The sequence below is a fragment of the Ursus maritimus genome, unplaced genomic scaffold (genome assembly GCF_017311325.1).
Source record: "Ursus maritimus isolate PB19 unplaced genomic scaffold, ASM1731132v1 scaffold_8, whole genome shotgun sequence".
NCBI classification, from domain to species: Eukaryota; Metazoa; Chordata; class Mammalia; order Carnivora; family Ursidae; genus Ursus; species Ursus maritimus.
The window spans coordinates 68,849,917-68,873,283 of record NW_024426996.1 but is presented as its reverse complement, the minus strand read 5'-3'; the positions used below and the strand labels follow the sequence as shown (position 1 = coordinate 68,873,283).

General features: G+C 34.3%; 1 protein-coding gene across 8 annotated transcripts in view; it reads right to left on the bottom strand.

Annotated features, from left to right (window-relative positions):
• LCORL (ligand dependent nuclear receptor corepressor like) overlaps positions 1 to 23,367 on the bottom strand; it is a 192,069-nt gene that overhangs the window by 111,865 nt on the left and 56,837 nt on the right. For all 8 annotated transcript variants that reach the window (XM_040625265.1, XM_040625264.1, XM_040625266.1 and 5 more), the window contains exon 2: positions 5,900 to 5,965. In XM_040625265.1, coding sequence (XP_040481199.1) covers positions 5,900 to 5,965 — 66 coding nt within the window. The remainder of the gene's footprint in view (positions 1 to 5,899; positions 5,966 to 23,367) is intronic.

Genomic DNA, 23,367 nt, shown 5'->3' with positions numbered 1-23,367 from the left:
TTTGACATGGGTTGGGGACAGGAGAAGAGAACTAAAAAGGCGGAATACAGGTGATTTTTAGGGCTGTGAAACTATTACATAGGATACTGTAATGTGGATACAGGACTACGAATTTGCCAAAATGCAGATTACTGTACAACACACACAGACTTAGCTAATGTAAACTATGGGGGCTTTAAGTCATAAAATACATCAATATTGGCTCAACAATTCTAACAAATGTACAACACCAATGAAAGATATTAACACAGAGAAACCTTGGAGGGGGGAGGGTATATGGGAAATCTTTGCACTTTCTACTTGATTTTTTCTCTAAGTTTAAACTGCTTTAAAAAATGCTATTTATTTTAAAAATTAGGATATTATACACATGCTTATTTGTCACAAATATTTCCTATGCTCAAATATACTTCTAAATTGTTTTTAATAAATAAGCATGTCCATCAAACAGATGTATCATAACTTATTTAATCAATACCCTATTGTTGGATATTCAGTCTGTTTCTCTAATCTTGGTATTATAGACAGCATGATGAATACACTCAGATAAGTTTTCGTGAGCACATGGATAAGAGCTAATATAATTTATATAACTACAAAATAGAGCAGTATTAGATTCCCTGGCTTTAAAATAAATAATCAATCCATACTGGAAAACTACTGACTTAATACTAGGCCATGAATTCCTAGAAGAGATCCTCCTTACTCATTTTTCTTTCCTTACTGCTCATCACAGTTCCTGACACAAAATAACCATTCCAAATATTTCATCTAACAAAAGAGGCAAGAATACACAATAGGGAAAAGACAGTCTCTTCAATAAATGTTGGGAAAACTGGGCAGCTACATGTAAAAGATGAAACTGGACCACCTTCCCAGATTATATACACGAATAAACTTAAAATGGATTAAAGACCTAAATGTGAGACCTGAAACCATAAAAATCCTAAAAGAGAACATAGGCAGCAATTTCTCTGACATTAGTGGTAGCAATATTTTTCTAGATATATCTGCTAGGGCAAAGGACACAAAAGCAAAAATAAACTATTGGGACTACATCAAAATAAAAAGCTTCTGCAGAGCAAAGGAAACCATCAACAAAGCAGAAAGACAACCTACTGAATGGGAAAAGATATTTGTAAATAACATGTCTGATAAGAGGTTAACATCCCAAATATATAAGGAACTTATTCAATACCAAAAGAAAAAAACAAACCTAAAAAATGAGCAGAGGACCGAAATAGACATTTTTCCAAAGAAGATATACAGATAGCCAACAGGCACATGAAAAGATCCTCAACATCACTCATCATCAGGGAGATACAAATCAAAACCACAATCAGATATCAGCTTCTATCTGTCAGAATGGCTAAAATCAAAAAGGCAAATAAGTGATGGGTATTAAGGAGGGCACTTGTGATGAGCACTGGTTGTTGTATGTAAGTGATAAATCACTAAATTCTATACCTGAAACTAATATTACACTGTATGTTAACTAACTAGAATTTAAATAAAAACCTGGAAATAAAGGGCAAGAAATAACAAGAGTTGGAGAGGATGTGGAGAAAAACACCTGAACGCTGTTAGTGGGAAGACAAATTGGTACACCAGTGTGGAAAACAGTACGGAGGTTCCTCAAAAAATTAAAAATAGAAATACCATATGATCCAATAATTCCACTATTGGGTATTTACCCGAAGAAAACAAAAACACTAATTCAAAAAGATATACGCACCCCTATGTTTATTGCAGCGTTATTTATAATAACCAAGATATAGGAAGCAACCCAGTGTCCATCGATAGATGAATGGAGAAGGAAGATGCAAGACTACACACACACACACACACACACACACACACACACACAGGAATATTACACAGCCTTAAAAAAGGATGCGATTGTGACATTTGCGAGAGCATGGATGGAGTCAGAGAGTATTATGTAAGTGAAATAAGTCAAACAGAGAAAGACAAATACCATATGATTTCACTCATGTGGAATCTAAATCAAACGAGTAAACTAAAAACAAACTGGACCTATAAATACACAGAATAAACTGATGCTTGCCAGAGAGAAAGGGGGCGGGTGGGTGAGAGGATGGGCAAAATGGACTAAGTGGAGGAGATAATAGCCTTCCAGTTATGAAATGAATAAGTCACAGGAATAAAGGCACAGCACAGGGAATATGGTTAATGATGTTGTAATAGCACTGTATGGTGACAGATGACAGCCACACTCTTGGTGAGCACAGCATTACACGTAGAGAAGTTGAATCACTATGTTGCAACACCTGAAACCAATGTTATATTGTGGGTCAACTATACTCATATAAAATTTTTTTAATGTTTTACCTAATAAATCTAATTAAAAAGTTGTTTTGTTGTCTCTATTATCATAATGTTTACAGTTGAAAAAAAATATGAAGTCAAAAATATTAAATTTCAGTCAGTGGTGCACTCAGGGGTCAGCGAACCTTTTCTATTAACAGCCAAATAGTATTTTAGGTTTTGCAGGCCATACCACCTGCCACACCATTCAACTCTACTGGTGTACTACAAATGCAGCCATTGACAATGTTTGACCAAATGAGAGGGGCTGTTTTCAATAAAACCTTATTAACTGAACAATTAAATTTGAATTTCACATAATTTTCATATGACATGAAATATTAATCTTTTTTTTCCAACTATTTAAAAATGTAAAAATTATTTTTAGCCCACAGGCCATTCAAAAATAGTAAATAAGCTGGATTTGGCCCATATGCTATAGCTTGTAGACCTCTAACATAATCTCCCTTTGGATCTATCAGTCTAGTTTACACAGGTTGACCACACGCTTTTCAAATTTTTGTAAATATCCATAGCCATGGCAAGGAAATCAGATGATCCCACAGGTGAAAGAAACCAGCTCACAAAAAAGACATGAAAAAGGACCGACTAAAGCAGGAAAAAAAGAGAGAATTTTTGCTTAAAAGTTCTGTGGCAGCAGGAAAAATAAGTTTTGGAGAGATGGAGAAGCAACAGAGGCACAGAATATAAGGAACTTTTCTGGGCATACATAAAAGTTTGAAGTTTATGGCATTCAAACCCTCTTTGGAGACTCCCCCCGCAAAAAAATAAGAGTTGTATTTTCCCCAAAAGGAGAGAAATTCATAAAACATACCAAAGAAGATAGAAAACCAGGGCCTCTGTTTCTTTAACAACCAAATAAAAATTAGCACCACTCAAAAGCTTCCTTCAAACCATTCAATCTGGAGGTGGTTCCAAATCAAATTCCAGAATAAAAATACAAACCTCTCAAAACACTAATGTATACAATACAAAAGTCTTAAACTTAAAAATATGCTCTGTGTCACAGTTGATTTTTTAAGGTAGCAGTATGAAATTCAGAATATATTTTCCACAGAAATAGCAGTAGGTATGCAATGTAGTCTATCTAAATTTATATATTATAAAATTAAAATACTATGCATTTAATTTTATAACAAAAAATAATTTAGAATAATATACAAGAATCCTTAGCTAGCCAATAGATTTGGCTTCTGAGTTTTAGAAAGTGAGTTAACAAAGGTTCAGATTTCCAATGATTTATTTAAAAATATACACTAATCTTTGATTCCTGCATACAGATTTGCCTAGTGATAAATACCTATACTTATAGTCCCAGCATCTAAATATTAAACCATTTTTAACAATGGCAACAACAAAGAAAGCACACTTATTTATAAGAGGATAAGAAAGAAGCTGGAGAGGTGTATAACGCATAGTTTCTACATGCCTTTTCAAGAGGCTCTACACTTTTGATAGTACTGATTTAATTTCCCTCAAAACATTTGTATGGCTGTCTTCATCCTTGTACAGATACAGATTTATTGCAATAATTAATATCACATTCTTAAGGTTACCATTTAATTAGATGCTTTTTTAATTCAAAAAAGGAAATAAAAGGAGGAAGAATTTACCTAAGTAACCTGGAGAAAGAATATTTGGGGTGAAAAAAGGCAACAAATATGTGTCTATATGCAAGTTCCAAAGCTGAGCTAATTTTGTTAACTTCCCCCACCAAAAAAAGCACTAAAAGGACATAAAGTACAAGATCTATCTGAATTTAAATAAACTGAATGAGATATACAGCAATGGGTTATTAAATTACATAAGTAAATTAATTATAAATAGAACTACAATGAAATACTGTGCAGCCATTAAGAAAGATGGTCTAGACTTTATATACCCAAATGATATACCAGTGAACACAGCTGACACAGAAATTATACGTACTGTGCATATAGTATATACTACTATAATTAAAGAACAAACACATACAAACATATATCTTACATTCATATAAAAATGTATAAAAGTTATCTATGGATCATGGGAGTAGGGGTAATTTTTCCTTTCTGGCTTATCTGTATTTTTTAATTTCCTAAAATAAACATGTACAATTTATATACTAAAGAAATACTAGTCTAAAAACAAAATACAAAGCATTTATTCCTTAGAACATTCTGCCCTTTGTATAATAAACAATTTCTGAAGGAACACAAATATATACATATATATACAACTTTATAAATAAACAAGTGATAGTGGGGGAAGCAACAGGGTGAGTCACAAGCTATAATTTGGGTTGTCAGAAGGCAATTAAGTATAATGCTGACTTCTGACATGAATGAGGACAGCAGGGTAAGAAAGGAAGGCTGAAGAAATGTCTGGCTTAGGTTAAATTCTTGTTTTTTAAGATTTTTCCTTTGTTCATTTGTAAGCTCAGAAAAAAGGTGAAAATACAATTAGTATTGCTAAAAAATGTATCAGGTAAAAATACTTAATTCAGTGTTGAATTATGATAAGATGAGAAACGATTAAAGTTAAGAGAAATTAAAAAATGATCTTAGCTAGAAGAATGATAAAACACTAGAACAAGCACATTTTGCAGTCACCATTCTTAAAGTCACATTTTACATGGATATCAGTTCATCTCAGCAAAGACAGGTGGTTGGGACAAATGATCTTTCATAGATACTTTCAGGTCTATGATTCCTAACTTAATTATCTTGCTCAACATTAATAAAGAATGGGCAGAAAACGTTTGACTACTCCACCATCATTCCCTCACCTCAAAAGACTTATTTATACAGAAGAGAAAAGGACCTTATAGATGTCTTGGGTCTTGGTAGAATGGAAGGTACCATAGTAGAATAGAAGGTAAAAGGGTTAGGGCATAAAACAGACCAGATAACAGATTCAGAAATAATTCAATCAAAATCGAAATAGAAAATCTATACTAGCATTACCTATTTCGTGAATAAACTGTACTATAAAATTTCAGAGGTCTACAAAAGCGTTCTCCTACTGCTCTACATTTCCAAACAAGCAATAAAACAACTAAACTATGGTATCACAGCAACTATATCACAAATCAAAATCTTCCACTAGGATTTATGCTACAGCATTTGAAAGAAGTGGCTAATAAATGACAAACAGTATTATTATACATAAATATAAAACTCTGAACACACATGGTGGGATTTCTCAGAGCGACAATCTGATTTCCAGGCTGCCTGTGTCATGAGCAACAGGAAATATTTACTTAATTGAACCCTTTGAAATCTTCTTTAAGAATAAGTGAGGGTATGTAATATATAATAAAAATTAAATTTCAACATTAAGCCAAAAACAAGCTTCACTTTCCATTTTGATCAGCGTACTAAATTTTTTTAAAAGATTATGACAACGTTGTGTAATAACAAAAACAATATTTGGATCACTTTATTTAAAATACTAATTAAGCAAGACCACAAATTCTTGTTTAATGTAAAGTTAGCACAGAACAACCATTTTTCATTTGTTAAATGGGACAGAAAGTCACAATTTTAAAATAAAATTTAAAAAGCATTACCTTCAAATAAACTGAGGTCTCTTCGTAGCCGTGGTCCATAAAGCCCTTCTAAAATACTCTCAAAACCTGTATTGTAAAAGAGAGAAAAGTATATAACCTACTGGAAAAGTTAAATTTTATAATAATCAAAAAACATAAACCCAAATGAATTAGAAAATTATAAATTTAACTATGAGGTGCCATTTTTCCTTTAAGCTGAACTAGGCACTACACAAACTGTAAACAGTCACACAAAGACTGTCAGGAATTATGTGACTGTGAAGAATTTAAAATATCCAAATGTAAGTATTCACTACTAAAACAACGAAACATCTTTGTTATTTAGAAATATTCCAAGGTTGAAAAATTATAGCAGATATTTTTGGTAATAATTTTGTAGAGGAGAAGAATGAAAAAAGACATGTATTATGTTCCAGTTTATATCTGTAACAAAAAATGTTAATGTAAGGTTACAAGAATGAGTTTCAATAGGGAGAAAATCTTGCTGTGAAAAGTATGATGTACAAAATTTAAACCAATGAGCTTATAAAAATTAAAACACAATTTGTTCATGGCTATGGACTACCTTGTTTTAAGGAAAATAATCCTGAAAATCTTGTCAAGTTAACAAGAATCATGAATTTGCAAGAGTATTCTACCTTCTGGACATACTGATTTTAATATTTTAGAACTTTCTTTTTGAAGCCTGTATCTTATTCAATTTTAATCAGTTTACTGATGAAGTAACAGGCATCCCAAGAAAAATGACCAGGATGGCAGAAAAGGAAACCAAAAAAAGGAATGAATTTAAGAGTGCTTAAGTTAGGGAAGAAAAAAAAAAGGTAGTATGTTAGGTACGAAAAATGAAAGGTGAAGTAGATTTTTTTTTCAGTGGTATTCCTAAATTGTAAAACAATGGAAATACTTCTATAGAAATGTTTCATAAATCATAAAATGCTTTAATAAACATTTTAACATCTTTGAAATCAAGATGCATATCAATGGTGTTATAGCCAAAGAGTGGCAACATTTTTTCATTTAGTAGAATGTGAAGAAATGATGCAACTTAAAATCAATGATGTCTTAGATTTGACAAAATAACGTAGTTATCATTAGTAAATATGTAGTTGTTAAAATCTTCGTGAAATGATTCAGTACTAGTTCCTATGAGTGGAAATTACAGGCAGAAAAGTGAATGAATCATCAGAGAGAGCTTTCAAGAAAACTACATAAAAGACTTTCATATTAGGTAAAGACTCAGACCGAAAGAGCCCCAAATCTCTATTACTAAGATATTCTATTTATCAATGTGCTCCAAAAATATTGTAAACAACTATTTTAAGATGTTATTCTGTGTTATATTGGACAATATATCATACCCTCCCATATAAGCCTAATGAATTTAAATGCTGCACATTTTCTAGATTTAAGTCTGAAAAGAAGGCAAATAAGGACTTACACTTCTGTTCTACTGGGCCTCTCAGCTCCTCCCCAAATAAGAGCAAGGACTTACATATATCCTGTTCAGATTTATTCACAGTACATAGTGTTAGTGCTACTGTAAATGGTATCTTTTTAATTAAAAGTTTTGTTTCTTGTAGGTTAATAGAAACATAATTGGTGTTTGTATACTGACTCTGTATCTAGCAACATTGCTAAATTCTCTATAATAATTTATCTGGATATTCTTTGTGTACACAAAAATATCATCTATTGATAATGGTAGTTTTGTTTTTTTCCTTTCCAATCCTTGCTGCTTTCTTTTTTCCTGTTCTTGCCTTACTGCCTTGGCTAGGACCTCCATTATTATGCTGCTGAAAATTAGTGATGAGAGCAGACATCCTTGACTTTGTGAAAATTAATAAAAGGAAATCTCATTTTTGGAGTCGGGAGGCCAGCAGGGGGAGCTCTTACATCCTACCACTAGTCGTCAATTGCAGACCCAAAGGAAGAGAGGGACTTAGCATGTGGAGACTACTTGACTATCCCAGAAGGAGGAAAAGAGGCTTTCCTCCTCTCCTGGCAGCAGTTCAGCCAATGAGAGACTGTCACAACTCCACCAATGAAAGGCCACTATACTCTGAATGCCCAGTTTGTTCCAGTGGACTTTTGTTTATAAGAGCCCACCACCCATCTTCCCTCCTTTTCTCTAGAAAGTCCCCCCAGGGGACTTGCCCATGGTTTTGTCATAGCTTGCTTGTCCAGGATGGCAATTCTCTGCTATTCCTGAATAAATCCATCTTTTGCTGGTAAAATAACTGGCAGTTTTATTTTTAAGCTTAACTACTTACGCCCAATCTAAATGGGAAAGCATTCAAAGTTTCGTCATTAAATATAATGCTTGCTATATCCTGTTAAACATCACTTGGGACATCTGGGTGGCTCAGTTGGTTGGTTAAATATCCGACTCTTGATTTCGGCTCAGGGCATAATGTCATGATTGTGGGATCAAGCCCCATGCTGAGCTCCGTGCTTAGCGGGGATCTGCTGGAGATTCTCTCTCCCTCTGCCCCTCCCCCACTTGCATGTGCACGTGTGTGTGTCTGTGTGTGTGTGTCTCTCTCCCTCTCTCTAAAATAAATAAATCTTAAAAAAAATAAAATAAAATAAACACCACTTATCACATTAAGGAAGTTCCTTCTACATCTAGCTTGCAAGGGGGTTTTTACTACAGTCAACAGATGATGAATTTTATCAAAGTTATTTTTCATCTGAGATAACTGTGTCATTTTTCTTTATCTCTTAATATATGTTAAACCAACCTTTTTCCATTCCTAGGAAAAGCCAACATTATCATGAGGTATTTTTGCTGGGTTTCCTGTCCTCACAGTTCCTCTAAAATTTCTGCATCAATGGTCACCAACGAAACTGGTCTGTAAATTTCTTTTGCACTTAGCAAGTTCTGATATTAATGCTGTGCTGCCCTCAAAAAATGAATGGTAATGTTCTTTTCCTTTACCACCTGGGAAAAATGAAAAAATGTAGGGTGTCTTGCTTTAATATTTGGTAGAATATGCCAGGGATGCCACCTGGAAATCAAGTCTTTCTAAACAGGCTTATTACCAAATTTATTTAACTGTCATAGGACTACTCAGGTATTCTATTTCTTATGTTAGCTGTCAATTTCAACTATATTTCTCTATTTGCATAAAATGTTTCATTTAATTCTTTTATCTATCTAACGTCAACAGCATCAGCAGTCGTGTCCTTTTCACTTTTCATTCCTTATTTTGGTTATTTATACTTTCTCTTTTTTCTTAATAAAGTTCATTAAAAGTTTTCAATTTTTTTAATTTAAAAAGAATGTTTTTTTTGATTCCTTGATCTTCTTTTTTGCATGTATGTTTTTTTACCCATTAATTTCTGCTCCTGCCTTTATTTCTTCATGCTCTCTATTTTGAGTTTATTTAGCTCTTATTTTTCCTTTTTGAAATGGATGTTTATCTCATTAACTATCAGCTGTTCTTCTTTCCTAACTTATATATTTAAAGCTATGAATTTCCATCTAAATACTCCATTAAGCTATATTCTACAACTTTTGATACAGAATATTTTCTCATCATTTGGTTAAATTATTTCCCAATTTCCATTACGACTCCTTTTGGGATTCATGGTTTTTGGAAGCCTATTTTTTTAACTGATCTGAAGAAAATGCCCAATATAACTTCAAGCCATCGAAATTTCCTGAGATTGTTTTTATGGTTGATATAGACAACTTTTTTTTTTTTTTTAAGATTTTATTTATTTATTTGACAGAGAGAGAAACAGCCAGTGAGAGAGGGAACACAAGCAGGGGGAGTGGGAAAGGAAGAAGCAGGCTCATAGCGGAGGAGCCTGATGTGGGGCTCGATCCCATAACGCCGGGATCATGCCCTGAGCCGAAGGCAGACGCTTAGCCACTGTGCCACTCAGGCGCCCCGATATAGACAACTTCTGAAAATTCTCTGCATATACTTGAAAAGAACATGGACTCTAAAACTATTGGATACAGCAGTCTTTATTTGTTCATTAGGTTAACATGTTACCTGTGCTCTTTAAATTATCCTTATTCATTTTTGTTATTTAACATCTCTTCTACCAATTGTTGAGAAAAGTATCTAAAATCTTCCATAAAACCGTGACTTTCTCTATTTCTTTGAACTTCTGCTTTATGTATTTTTCTCTATTTCTTTGAACTTCTGCTTTATGTATTTTTGAAGCTATATTATTGTTTATAATTTTGTAATTGTTATAGGTTCCTCGTGAGCAGAACTTTATCCAATTATGAAGTGACTTATTTTATTTCTAGCAATGATTTTTCATTACACTATATGGTCTAATATTATACAGCTATAAAACATTTTTGTTATTGTTTCTATGATATGTCTTCTTTAATTATTTCTTTATAATTTTTCTGCATTGTTAATGTGGGATATCTTTTAAAAACACTCTGACAAATAAAATAACACTGATATTTTGTCAGAATTTAGTAACTTAAATTTAAGAGTTACCAATATATTTGTTTTTTTTTTAAGATTTGTATTTATTAATTTGTCAGAAAGAGAGAGCAAGCGCACACAAGCAAGGAGGGGGAGTGGCAGGCAGAGGGAGAAGCAGGCTCCCCGCTGAGCAGGGAGACCGATGTGTGACTCAGTCCCAGGATCATGACCTGGGTTAAGAGTTACCAATATATATTTTTTTTTAAGGTTTGTATTTATTAATTTGTCAGAAAGAGAGAGCAAGCGCACACACGCAAGGAGGGGGAGCGGCAGGCAGAGGGAGAAGCAGGCTCCCCGCTGAGCAGGGAGACCGATGTGTGACTCAGTCTGGGATCATGACCTGAGCTGAAGGCAGCTACTTAACTGACTGAGCCACCCAGGCGTCTCTGTTTGGGTTTACATTTTTTATCTACTTTTATCCTATTTGTGTCTGTTCCGTGGTTCTGTTTCTCTCCTTTCTTGCAAATTTTGGAATTGACTATTTTTCATTCCATTTGCTCTTCCCTCTCAGTATGAAAATTATGTCCTTTATTTCTATGCTTTCTGAGGTTAGCCCTAAAATTAAGATATAAGTCTAAAGTTAATCAAAATCTTTACCCACCATTGCAGGACTCAGACCTCCTCCTATTTATGCTACTGTTCTGTGTACTTTACTAAGCATTATGTTCTATTATGTTTAGACACATATTTACCACTGTCTTTGCTCTTCATTACTTAGCATACCTCAGAGCACCCACCTTGGAATACTTTCCTTCTGCGTAAAGTAATGCCTTTACTGAGCATCTGTTGCTGGTAACACCCTTCATAAAACTCTGAATAAAAGTGTCTAAGTCGTCCTCACTATATACTCTATGTTACTCTCTTCTGTATTCTACATCTCTTTCTCTTTTAACTGCATTCTGGTTAATTTCTTCTACTCTCTATATATTCCATTTCACAAATTCCCTTTATTGTACAATCAGCTGACAAATACATCCTCTGATTTTTTTTTTAAAGATTTTATTTATTCATTTGTCAGAAAGAGAGAGAGTGAGCAAGCACAAGCAGGAGGGAACAGTAGGCAGAGGGAGAAGCAGGCTCCCAGCTGAGCAGGGAGCCCAATGCGGAACTTGATCCCAGGACCCTTGGCTCATTACGTTAGCCAAAGGCAGACACTTAACCAACTGAGCCACCCAGGCGTCCTGTCATCCTCTGATTTTTTAAAGTCAACTTTAAAGACATAATTTTCATACAAAATCATGTACGCATTTTAAAAATAAAGTTTCAGTAAGTTTTGACAAATGCATAGTTTCATTTACTCAAGAACACAATCAAGACAGAATTACTTCCATCAGCTCAAATGGTACCCTTGTGCCATTTTGAGTAAACTGCATGACAACTCAAAGCCCTAAGAAAAACTCTATTTTCTGTCATTATAAACTAGATTTGTCTTTTCTAGAGCTGCATCTAAATGGAATCACAAAACATACACTCTTTTGTGTCTCGCTTCTTTAATCAGCAAACTGTGAGATGCATCATGTTGTTACGCTTATCAGTAGTACTTTCCTTTTAATTGTGGAGATGTATTCCCTTATATGGATATATGACAAATTGTTTACCAATTCTCATGTTGATGGATATTTGGGCTGTTTAGAATGTGTGGATATTATAAATAAAGCTGATAAGTACATGCATGTATAAGTCTTTATAAATATGTTATCACTTCTCTTTAATAAATATCTAAGAGTGCTATTGCTGGGTTTAGTGGTAGAGTTGTTTTGGTTTGTTGTTAAAATTTTTTTTTTTTAAGATTTTATTCATTTACTTGACAGAGACAGCCAGCGAGAGAGGGAACACAAGCAGGGGGAATGGGAGAGGGAGAAGCAGGCTCCCAGCGGAGGAGCCTGATGTGGGGCTCAATCCCAGAACGCTGGGATCACGCCCTGAGCCGAAGGCAGACGCTTAACGACTGTGCCACCCAGGCAAAATGGCTGTAGTCTTTTACATTCCCACCAGTAATATGCAAGAGATCGGTTGCACCAGAGCTTATCAACATATTAATACTGTCAATCTTTTTAACTTCAGCACTCTAATGAATGTGTATGGGTATCTCAAAGCGGTTGTAATTTCCAATTCCTTGATGACTAACGACTGTTAGCATCCTTTCCATTGAAATGTCTCTATTTTGTTATTGTAACAGGGTAAAGCTGGCCTCATAAAGCAAATTGAGAAGTGAGCTATTCTTCTCTATTTTCTGAGTTTGTGTATTTTAGTATTTATTCATTAACTATAAACCAGACCTGGAGTTTTATGTTAAGGTTTTAAGTTATGCATTGGGGTTTTTTTAAAGATTTTATTTATTTATTGGACAGAGAGAGACACAGCGAGAGAGGGAACACCAGCAGGGGAAGTGAGAGGGAGAAGCAGGCTTTCCGCTGAGCAGGGAGCCCAATGATGCGGGGCTCAATTTCAGGACCTGGGATCACGACCTGAGCCAAAGGCAGACACTTAAAGACTGAGCCACCCAGGCGCCCCTGAATTGGGTTTTTAAAATCAATATAAAATATTCAGGTTACTAATTTTTAACTGAGTCACTTTTGGCCACTCATATCTTATAGTATTTATTTGCATAAAGTTGTTCGAAAGATTTTATTACCCTTTAATGTCTGTAGAATCTGTAGTGATAGCCCCCTTTCATTCCTATTACTGGTTTAAGTATCTCCTCTCCTTTTTCAATGATCAGTCCAGACAAAATTTTAGCAATTTTATTGATCTTTGCAAAATACCACTTACGGTTTCAATGATTTTCTTAACTGTCCATCCATTTCTTTGATTTTGATTTCTACCCTACCTTCATTACATTCTTCCTTCTAATTATTTTTTGTTTCATTTGCACATATTTTTCTAAGTTTTCCAGGTAGAAACTTAGATCATTGATTTTATCCATCGTCCTTTTCTAATAAAAGCATTAAACTATAAGTTTCTCTGTATTCACTTTAGCTCCATCTCATAAATTCTGATAAACTGTCTTTCTACTTTCATTCAGTTCAAAATGTTTGCAATTTCCCTTATGTCTTCTCTTACACATAGGCTATAAATGTGTTAATTTCCAAATATTTGGTCATTTTCCAGAAATCTTTGTTACTAAATCTGATTGAATCCCTGTGATCACAAAATATATTTTGTAAGATTACAATCATTTTAAATTTACTGAGGTTTTATTTACAAGTAGCATATGATGTATGTTGGTGAATATTCCATGTACACTTGAAAAGAATGTGTATCTGCAGCTACTGGGTAGATTGTACCATAAATGCCAGTTAAGCCTAGCTGACTGATAGTGTTCTTTACGTCTTCTGTAATCCTTTGCTTTTTTAAGTATTCTACATTTTCGATTTTTCTCCTTTAGGTTCTGTCAGCTTTTGCTTCATTTATTTGGAAGCTCTGATATTAGGTGCATATATTTTTTATTAGGTTTCCTTTGTGACTTGATCTCATCATCATTAAAAAATTTTCCTCTTGGGGGTGCCTGGGTGGCGCAGTCGTTAAGCGTCTGCCTTCGGCTCAGGGCGTGATCCCAGCGTTCTGGGATCGAGCCCCACGTCAGGCTCCTCTGCTGGGAGCCTGCTTCTTCCTCTCCTACTCCCCCTGCTTGTGTTCCCTCTCTCACTGGCTGTCTCTCTCTCTGTCAAATAAATAAATAAAATCTTTAAAAAAAATTTTTTTCCCTCTTTACTCTGTTTTAAAGCCCTATTCCTTAAAGTCCACTGTGTCTGATGTATCAGCCACACCAACTTTTTTATGATTGGCATTTTTGTTACCTCTTTTCCATCCTCTAACTTTTAACCCATGTCTTTATACTTACATTGAGTTTCTTGTGGCCAAGACACAGCTGAATCTTCCATTTTTATCCAGTTTGTAAATCTCTACTTTTTAATTGAAATGTTTGGACCATTAATATTTAATTATCAATATAGCTGGGTTTATATCTCCCATCTTGTTACCTGTTTTTGATTTGTCACATCTATTATATGTTCCTTCCTCCCATTCTCACCTCCCACAATATTCTTTTAGGTTAAATAAGAATTTTTAATTTTCTATTTTATTGCCACCATTAGTTTATTATCTATTCCTCTTTAGATTTTTAGCGCTGCTACAGGGCTACAAAGGTTTTCTCTTAAAAGTTTTAGATATTGAAGTTTTACATTTAGGTCTACAGTCCATTTTGATTATTCTTTGTGAATGATGTGATAGGGTTGATATTTTTTTGTTCTATATTGACATTTACTTGATCCAGCACTATTTGTTGAACCATTTCTTTCCTTTTTACATTCTCCATTTCCTTCTTCATTATGTTTATGTTATCCCTTGGTCCTTGAGTACACTGAACAAATTTTAATAGCAGTTTTAAACATCCTTATCTGCCAATTTCATTATCTATTATTTCTAGTTTAATTCTATTAACTGATATTTCTCCTGATGATGAGATACATTTTCCTGTTTTTGCACATTTAGTAATTTTATGTGGATGCCAAACATTATGAATTTTACATTGTGAGTGCTGGATTTTTTTTTTTTCTTTTAAAGAGTGTCATACTTTGTTTATTCAAAAAGTTAAAAATACTTGAAGATAATTTTGGGGCTTTTAGAAAAAGGTATCTAGAACAAAAGCACAAAAATCTTCCCACTACTATGTTTAGCTTTCATGGATCTCCACTGAATAACTCTTGTAATTCCATGATTGCTCTTACTCTAGTTGGTGGGAACCTGAATGACTCCCAGCCCTGTGAGAGTTCTAGCAACTGTTCAGATTACAACTCACTGGTATCATTCTTTCCTAAAAGTGTTATTTATCAGCTCTTGTGGATGTCTGTCCTACATATGCATTAACTGGTTTCCAAAGATTCGAGGGTAACATGTGCTGGTTCCTTGAGATCTTTTTCTATGAACTCCCACTTTTCTGGCACTATGCCCCCACAAATTCTAGCCACTTAAAATACTCTGAATGCTGATCTCTGTCGTCTCAAGTCAGTGAGACTACTGGGCTCTTTCTGGGATCATCTTGCCTCCAAGCAAAATGGTGGAGTGATCATAGAGCCTCTATCATTAATTTCATTTTTCTCAGGGACCACAGTCTTATGCTACCTGTTTTCCAATGCTGAAACAAATTTCTTTTAAATATACACTCCAGTTTCTGAGCTGTCTACACCAGACGATAAATCCAAACCCTCTTATTTCTTCATGGTTAGAGTTAGAAGTTCATCTGCTGACTTGTTAGTTTAATAATTTACATAAATTTTATTTTGTTCTTTTTCAAATATTTAACATCTTTTTTTATAGCTCCCCATTCCTAGAAAATATTTAGGTCTGTCATTTTTTCAAATATGGGAAGCATGACCATTTTAAAAATCAGTATCTGCTCATCACAATATCTTATTGCGTATAAGGGTGTTCTGATGTCTCACGGTTCTTGCTCATCTTGCCTGTTTCTTTGTGCACTTAATTCAGTACTTACTGGGTTCTGTCCTCAAAAGATTAAAAATTCCAAGGCCTAGAATGGATGTACCCTCCTCCAAAGATGCTCACTGTTTGCTTCCTGAAGGCACCTAAAGGCACCATCAGTTAGAAACCATCTTGTGGTAGGTAGAATGAATGGCCTCACAGAAATGTTCATGTTCCAATAGCCACTACCCATGAATAAATTATGTTACATGGCAAGAAGGCATTAAAGATACAGGTGAGTTTAAGGTTGCTAATTAGTTGATCTTATAATAAGATCATACTGGTGGACCCACTATAATCACAAAAATCTTTAAAACGGGAAGAGAAAGGCAGAAGAGTCAGAATGAGATGGCATCATTAGAAAGACTCAACTGGTCAATGCTGGCTTTGAAGACAGAAAGGAGCCACAAGCCACAGAGTGCTGGCAACCTCTAAAAGTTGGAAAACAGAAGAAAATGTATGCTGCCCTGAACCTTTCATAAAGGAGTACAGCACTGCCAACTTGATTTTAGCCCAGTGAGGCCCACTTCAGACTTCTGACCCTCAGAATTGTAAGATAAGAAGTTAGTGTTACCTTAAGCCACTAAATCTGGGTTAATCTGTTACAACAACAGTAGGAAACTAATACATGCTTCTTAGTCCATTCAGGTGGTTATAACAAAATAACAGAAACTGAGTAGCTTATAAACAGCAAACATTTATTTCTCACAGTTCTGGAGGCTATAAATCCAAGATCAGAGTGCCAGCATGGTCAGATTCTGGTGAAGGCTCTCATCTGGGTTACAGAATGCCAAATTCTCTATGTGTCCTCACATAGTGGAAAAGGGTGAGCTAGCTCTCTGGGGTCACCTTTAAAAGGGTACTAATCCTACTAATCCCGATCCCATGAAAGTTGCACCCTCATGATCTAATCACATCTAGAAGGTCCCACCTCCTAATATCATTGCTTTGAGCATTAAATTTTCAACACAGGAATTTTAGGGGAACACAAAAATTCAGACCATAGTAACACTTCAAACCAATATTACAGCCTGAGGTTCCTTGATTGTCAGGATATAGATGTGCTAGAAGGCCAGTCTGTGACAAATTCAATCTCAGGTATTTTTCTCCTTTTACTTCTTCCTTTTCCTGCTCTGCTCATCAGGCAACGTTTTGGAACTGCAGAGAGGAAGGATGATTTTAGATCTGGTTGCTTTTACCCTGAAGGCATGGCCTTTTGAAGTCTGGCTTAGTTTGCAGAGGATCTCCTATAAGAATGTCTCCCTTGGACAAGCCCTAAGGCTTGAATTTTGATCCTTTTGCCTCGTTAGCCAGGAAAACACAAATAAACAATATTAACAAAGGACTTCAAGTTTAAGCAGCTTTTGCCTCTTACTTTCTACTTACCTCTAACATTAGCCTAGGTATTCCCAACTGTCTTTCCAGCTCTAATTTTTTTTAAATCTAACATTTTTTTCACTGCTTTCAGCAGAAAGATTTATCTACATAACTGAGATCAACCTTACCAAAAGACCAAAATTCCTTGTGCATTCAGTTTGACTATAATATAGAGTTCATTTATATAAATACATGCAGTTTATCCATTTCTCTATTGAGAGCTGTGTGACTTTTCACTTTTTTGTTATTATGAACAATGGTGTATTAAAATTCTTGATAAATGTGTCATCCTGTCCAAGTGTTAGTTTCTTCTGTACAGAAATCTATAAGCGGAATTACATGGTCCTAAGGTATGCACATTTTCAACTTTACCAGATATTGCATTATATGATTATTTTATAAGTCTATCAGCAATGTCTAAGAGTTCCTATTTTCCCCCAAATAACCCAAACTTGGTATTATCAGAATTTATATTTGTCAAACACATTAAAATGAAATCATCTATCATTTTAATTTGCAGTTTCTTAGTTATTACTGAGGTTTAGCATATTTTGAAATGTTCTATGTTCCAATTGCCCTTTTGCCACTTTTCAAATGATTGTTGGCCTTTTAAAAATTCAGTCACAGTTTTATGCATTCTGATGATAATTGTCAATTTCATGAACTGTATCCATCCCCCAACTATGGCTTGACTTTTCATTTCATTCTCTCATACCGAAGTTTGTTTTATTTTAATATAGCATACTTTTTTGTGTGTATCTTGTTTTATGGCCTGCAAATTGTTTCTTGGATAAAAAAATTTTTGGGGGGCGCCTGGGTGGCACAGCCGTTAAGCGTCTGCCTTCGGCTCAGGGCGTGATCCCGGCGTTATGGGATCGAGCCCCACATCAGGCTCCTCCGCTACGAGCCTGCTTCTTCCTCTCCCACTCCCCCTGCTTGTGTTCCCTCTCTCGCTGGCCGTCTCTATCTGTGTTAAATAAATAAATAAAATCTTTAAAAAAAAAATTTTTTTTTTGACAAAGATAATTATTTTACATGTGTATTATAAAATTCTGAAGTTTTGCTTTATATATGTAGTTCTTAAATCCATCAGAATTCATTTTCTAGCAAGAGTCTAAAATAGAACCCCAACTGTATCCCAAACATTACACTATCTCAAATGAGGGGCACCTGGGTGGCTCAGTCCGTTAAGCATCCAACTCTTGATTTCAGCTCAGATCATGATCTCAGGGTCCTAGGATCAAGTCCCACATCAGGCTCCATGCTCAGCATGGGGTCTGCTTAAGATTCTTTCTCTCCCTCTCCCTCTGCCCCTCCTTCCACTCAGGCTCTCTAAAAATTTTTTTAAAAATAAAATTTAAAAACAAATAAATAAAAATATCTCAAATGATTAGTAAGGCTTCCTTTATGTCCCTGAAGTCCCAAAACATAAGTCTATATTTTTTTAATTAATAGCTTTATTGAGATATAATTTACCACCATAAAATTTATTCATTGTAAATATACAATTTCGTGATTTTAATATAGAGCTGTATAATCATCACCACAATCTAATTTTAGAACATTCCATCACCTCCAAAAGAAATATTGTACCCACTTAAGAGTCACCTCCTTCCTACTCCAGCCCTAAGTACCTATTAATCCACTTTTTGTCTCTACAGATTTGCCTTTTCTGGATATTTCATATAAACAAAGTCATGTAATATGTGCTTTTTTGTGTGTCTGGCTTCTTTCATTGAGTATAATGTCTTTCAGATTCATCAATGTTGTAGCATATATTAGTATTTCACTACAACTGTATATCCATTTATCAGCTTATAGAACTTTGGGTTGTTTCCACTTTCTGGCCACTGTCAATAACGCTGCTATGAACATTTGTGTCCAAAGTGTAGACACATATTTTCATTTCTACTGGGTTGGTACACAGAAATAGAACTGGAATTGCTAGGTCATATGATAATTTTATGTTTAACATTTTAAGAAATTACTAAAATGAAAAAAAAAGAAAGAAATTACCAAGCTGTCTTCCAAAGTAGCGGGACCATTTTATACTCCCACCAGTGATTTCTCTACATTCTTACCAACACTTGTCTTTTTTATTATAGCCACTCTAGTAAGTATGAAGTGGTATCTCATTTTCCTCATGACTAATAACGTTTAACTGTTTATGTGCTTATTGGTAATTTGTATATGTTCTTCAGTAAAAAAAGTCTACTCAAAGCCTTTCCTTACATTATAACTGGGTTATCTGTCTTTTCATTATTGAGTTGTTGAAGTTCTTATGGAAATAGGTCATTTATCAGACACATAATTTATCTGCAAATATTTTCTCCACTCTGTGGGCTCTTTCCACTTTTTTGATGATGTCTTTTGAAGCACAAAGGTTTGTAACTTTGATTAAATCCAGTTTATCAACTTTTATTTGTGGATCTGTTTTTAGGCTCACCATTAATCTTTCTGTCTACTAATAAGCAAATACCACAATGGTTGTTAAGCATTACAAGGGTTTTAAAAAATATTCTTAATAACATTTATTTTCTTAAAAAACTGTAACATATAATTTGTTGACATTATTCTTGCTTACCTTATGGTTTTTATGGAGACCAAAAATTTTAATTAAAAAAAAAATTTCTTTTTGGTATACCCAATGGATATGGCAACATAAAACCAGTAAACTTGCTAAACTCCTCTACCCGTTTTAATAATATATCTATTGTCTCTCTTACATTTTTCCATACAAATACATGTGGAAAGCCACAAATATAATTCCTTTTTCAAATCATTGTGCTTTTCTTCACCCCTAATTCTATTGCTTTGGTTAAGGCCTCCAGTTAATGTTCAACAGGATTGGTAATACTCTGAATTACATATACAAGAACAAGGATAAGAATTATAGCACATTTCCCATCCAAAACTGTGCAAGCCAGAAGACAATGGAGTGACATTTTTAAGTACTAAAAGAAACTATCAACCCAGAATTCTATACTCAGTAAAGATATCTTTCAAAAATGAAGGTGAAATAAAGACATTTCAGACTCGCCCATCAAAAAAAAAAAAACAAAAAAAAAACACTGAGAAAATTACTTATCAGAAGACCCGCAATACAAGAAATATTAAATGAAATTATTCAAGCAGAAGAAATACAGACCATTGGTGCTATATCAAAAAAAAATGAAGATTCCTCAAAAATTGTTAAGTTAAAGGTAATATAAAAGATAATTTTCCCATTTCCAATAATTCTAAAAGATGATCAACTACCTAAAGTAAAAATAGTAGTTATGCTGGTTAATAGCATAAATAAAATTTTTGCAAATCACTAACTGATAACAGACTAGTATCTAGACTAAATAAAGAACTCTCAAAACACAATAAGAAAACACTCAATTTTTTTTTAAACAGGATAGAAGATTTAAACAGGATCGCCAAAGACATACGGATGGCAAATAAGCACATGAAGAAGTACCCAACATCATTTATCATTGACATGCAAATCAAAATGCCAATAAAAGATCACTACACACCAATTAGAATGGCTAAAAAGAAACTGCTAATACCACATGCTGGTAAGGATGTACAGCAACTAGATTTCTCATAAATTGCTGGCAGGAATGTAAAATGGCACAATTTTAGAAAACAGTTTGACAATTTCTAGTAAGTTAAACATATACTACCACATGATCCACAATCCCACTCCTAGACATTTACCCAAGAGAAACAAAAACTACATTTACATAAAAACCTGTACACAAGTGTTCATGGGGCTTCATTCACAATTACCAACCCTGGAAACAACCCAATGTTCTTCAACTGTTGAATGGATAAACCATGGTACAATGAAATACTACTCAGCAAAAGGAACAAACTACTGACACATGCAACAATATGGCTATATCTCAAACGCATATTGTTAAGTGAAGGAAGCCAGACTCAAAAGTACATACTGTGAGTCCATTTATATAACACTCTGGAAAAAAAGCAAAACGGTAGGGTCAAAAAGCAGATCAATGGTTGCCAGTGCCAGAGTATAGGTAAGGAGATGACTACCAAGGAGCACAAAAAAACTTCTGGGGATGGGGTGCATGGGTGGCATAGTCAGGGTCGTAAGATCAAGCCCCACATCGGCCTCCCCACTCAGCGCAGGGTAGAGTCTGCTTGAGATTTTCTCTCCTCCTTTCTCTGCCCTTCCTGCTTGTGCTCTTTCTCTAAAATAAATAAATAAATAAATAAATAAATAAATAAATAAATAAATAATCTTTAAAAAAAAAAGAACTTCTGGGTTGACAGAACTGCTCTATATCTTGATTGTTGAAGAGTTGGTTACCGAACTGCTTGTGTATCAAAATTCATAAAACTGTTCTCTGTAAATTATATTTTAATAAACCTAGCTAAATTTTTAAAAAATAGCATAAGAGATTTAAAGCAGAGAAAGGTGAAGGTCGTTACTGAGAATTAAATGAACTGTGAGGTTACACGGTTTAATGGGGTATCCTTAAGAACAATAAAGTCAACCACAAATGATGTTAGGGTTTAAAGTAAAGATGAAAGACTAAGAATTAGATGTCAAAGTCATCAGTGATGTGAAAGGTAACTTAGCTTCCCACATGTTCATGATATACCAAAAATCCCATGATCCTCAAAGATAAAGAGCCTTCTCTATGGGATAGAATAATGATTTGAAAGCAAAAGCACGATACAGAGTATACACAGAGAAACTACCTTAAAAAAAAAAAAAAAAAAAACCCTAAGATTACGAAGTGAAATACACCAAGAGATCGTGAGATACAGGAAGTAGTGGGTAACAAATAGAACAGAGGTAAAACTTGCTGATAAGTAACCATATTATAAACTTGAGGGTAGGTACTACGCTGATGATTTCTTCATTCCCCACTCTGCTTATCATAATGCTATTATTAAAGTTAACCTCAGGGCTACAAACCTAATACTATATTTTTGTAATGAAAACACACCTGATTATAATGCTTTCTATCTGTAATTACCTTTAGACAGATTGTAGAGTTGCAAGATTCTATTCTATGTTTTAAATCTTATTAAATGTAGCAAGTCTAGTAACTTCAACCTATATAACATACAAACTGTCTTTTCCTAAGGTCACAATTATTTAATGAAATGCTTCTTTGGTCAGTACTCAGATGATAAATCCATTTAAGTGTATCTGTACTTCCATGGTGGTAAATCCATGCACTACACTCAACATAAAGCTATCCTGAGTAAAACTATAGTTTACCCAAAATTTCAGTACTTGCTATCGGCTAGAATCTTACAACTAAACTCTGATTCATGGATTTAAATACAATAGACATTAAGGCAAAAGGCAAGAATTCAGACTTTGGCATTGGAGGAGATAGAAAAAGATGGTGTCAGGTAAGGTTTTCCAGAAATGGGTGACACCCAAACTGAGTCTTAATGGAAAAAGAGAGTTAGTTGGCAAAACAAGGAAGGGCACATTACACATATAGAAAAGGAGATTAGCGTACATAAAGATATGGGGAATAGAGAGCTTAATATACTCAAGAACAGCACTCCAATAGAACTGTTACATAATGATAGAGATGTTCTATATCTGTGCTGTCCAATACAGGAGTTGAGGAACAGATTTAAAATTTTTATTTAGTTTTAATTAATTTAAATTTAAACAGCTATGCCTAGAAATTGAAAAACTATGGCAAAAATAAAGAATGATGTGAAGAAAAGGCAAATATAAAAGGCTGGAGAGATGAACATAACGTGGATCCTGAAAGGCCTAGTGCATTTTGCCAAGTAGTTAATTTTTACCTTGAAAGTCAGAATAAGCCATGCTAGGTCTTTAAGTAGTCAAGAGACAGGATTAGCTTTACATTCAGAAAAGATCACTCAAGAGGCAGGTGGCATATAGACTAAATGGGAAAAGAATAAAGATAGATGGCTAGAAAACTTGCAGAAATACAGCAGAGAAAAAAACAAAAACCTAAGTTTAGGCAGAAGTTTACCTAAGAGAAAGATGACAGTTCTGAGTGACATAATACAATTAAGTGAAAATAATAATTAAATGGTGACATAGCTTCATTATTTTAAGGTGAGGCTGAGTGGAATTAAGAATTCTGGCTTGAGAAATTGAGTGAATAAACATTCACTGAGACAGGAAATCCATGAAGC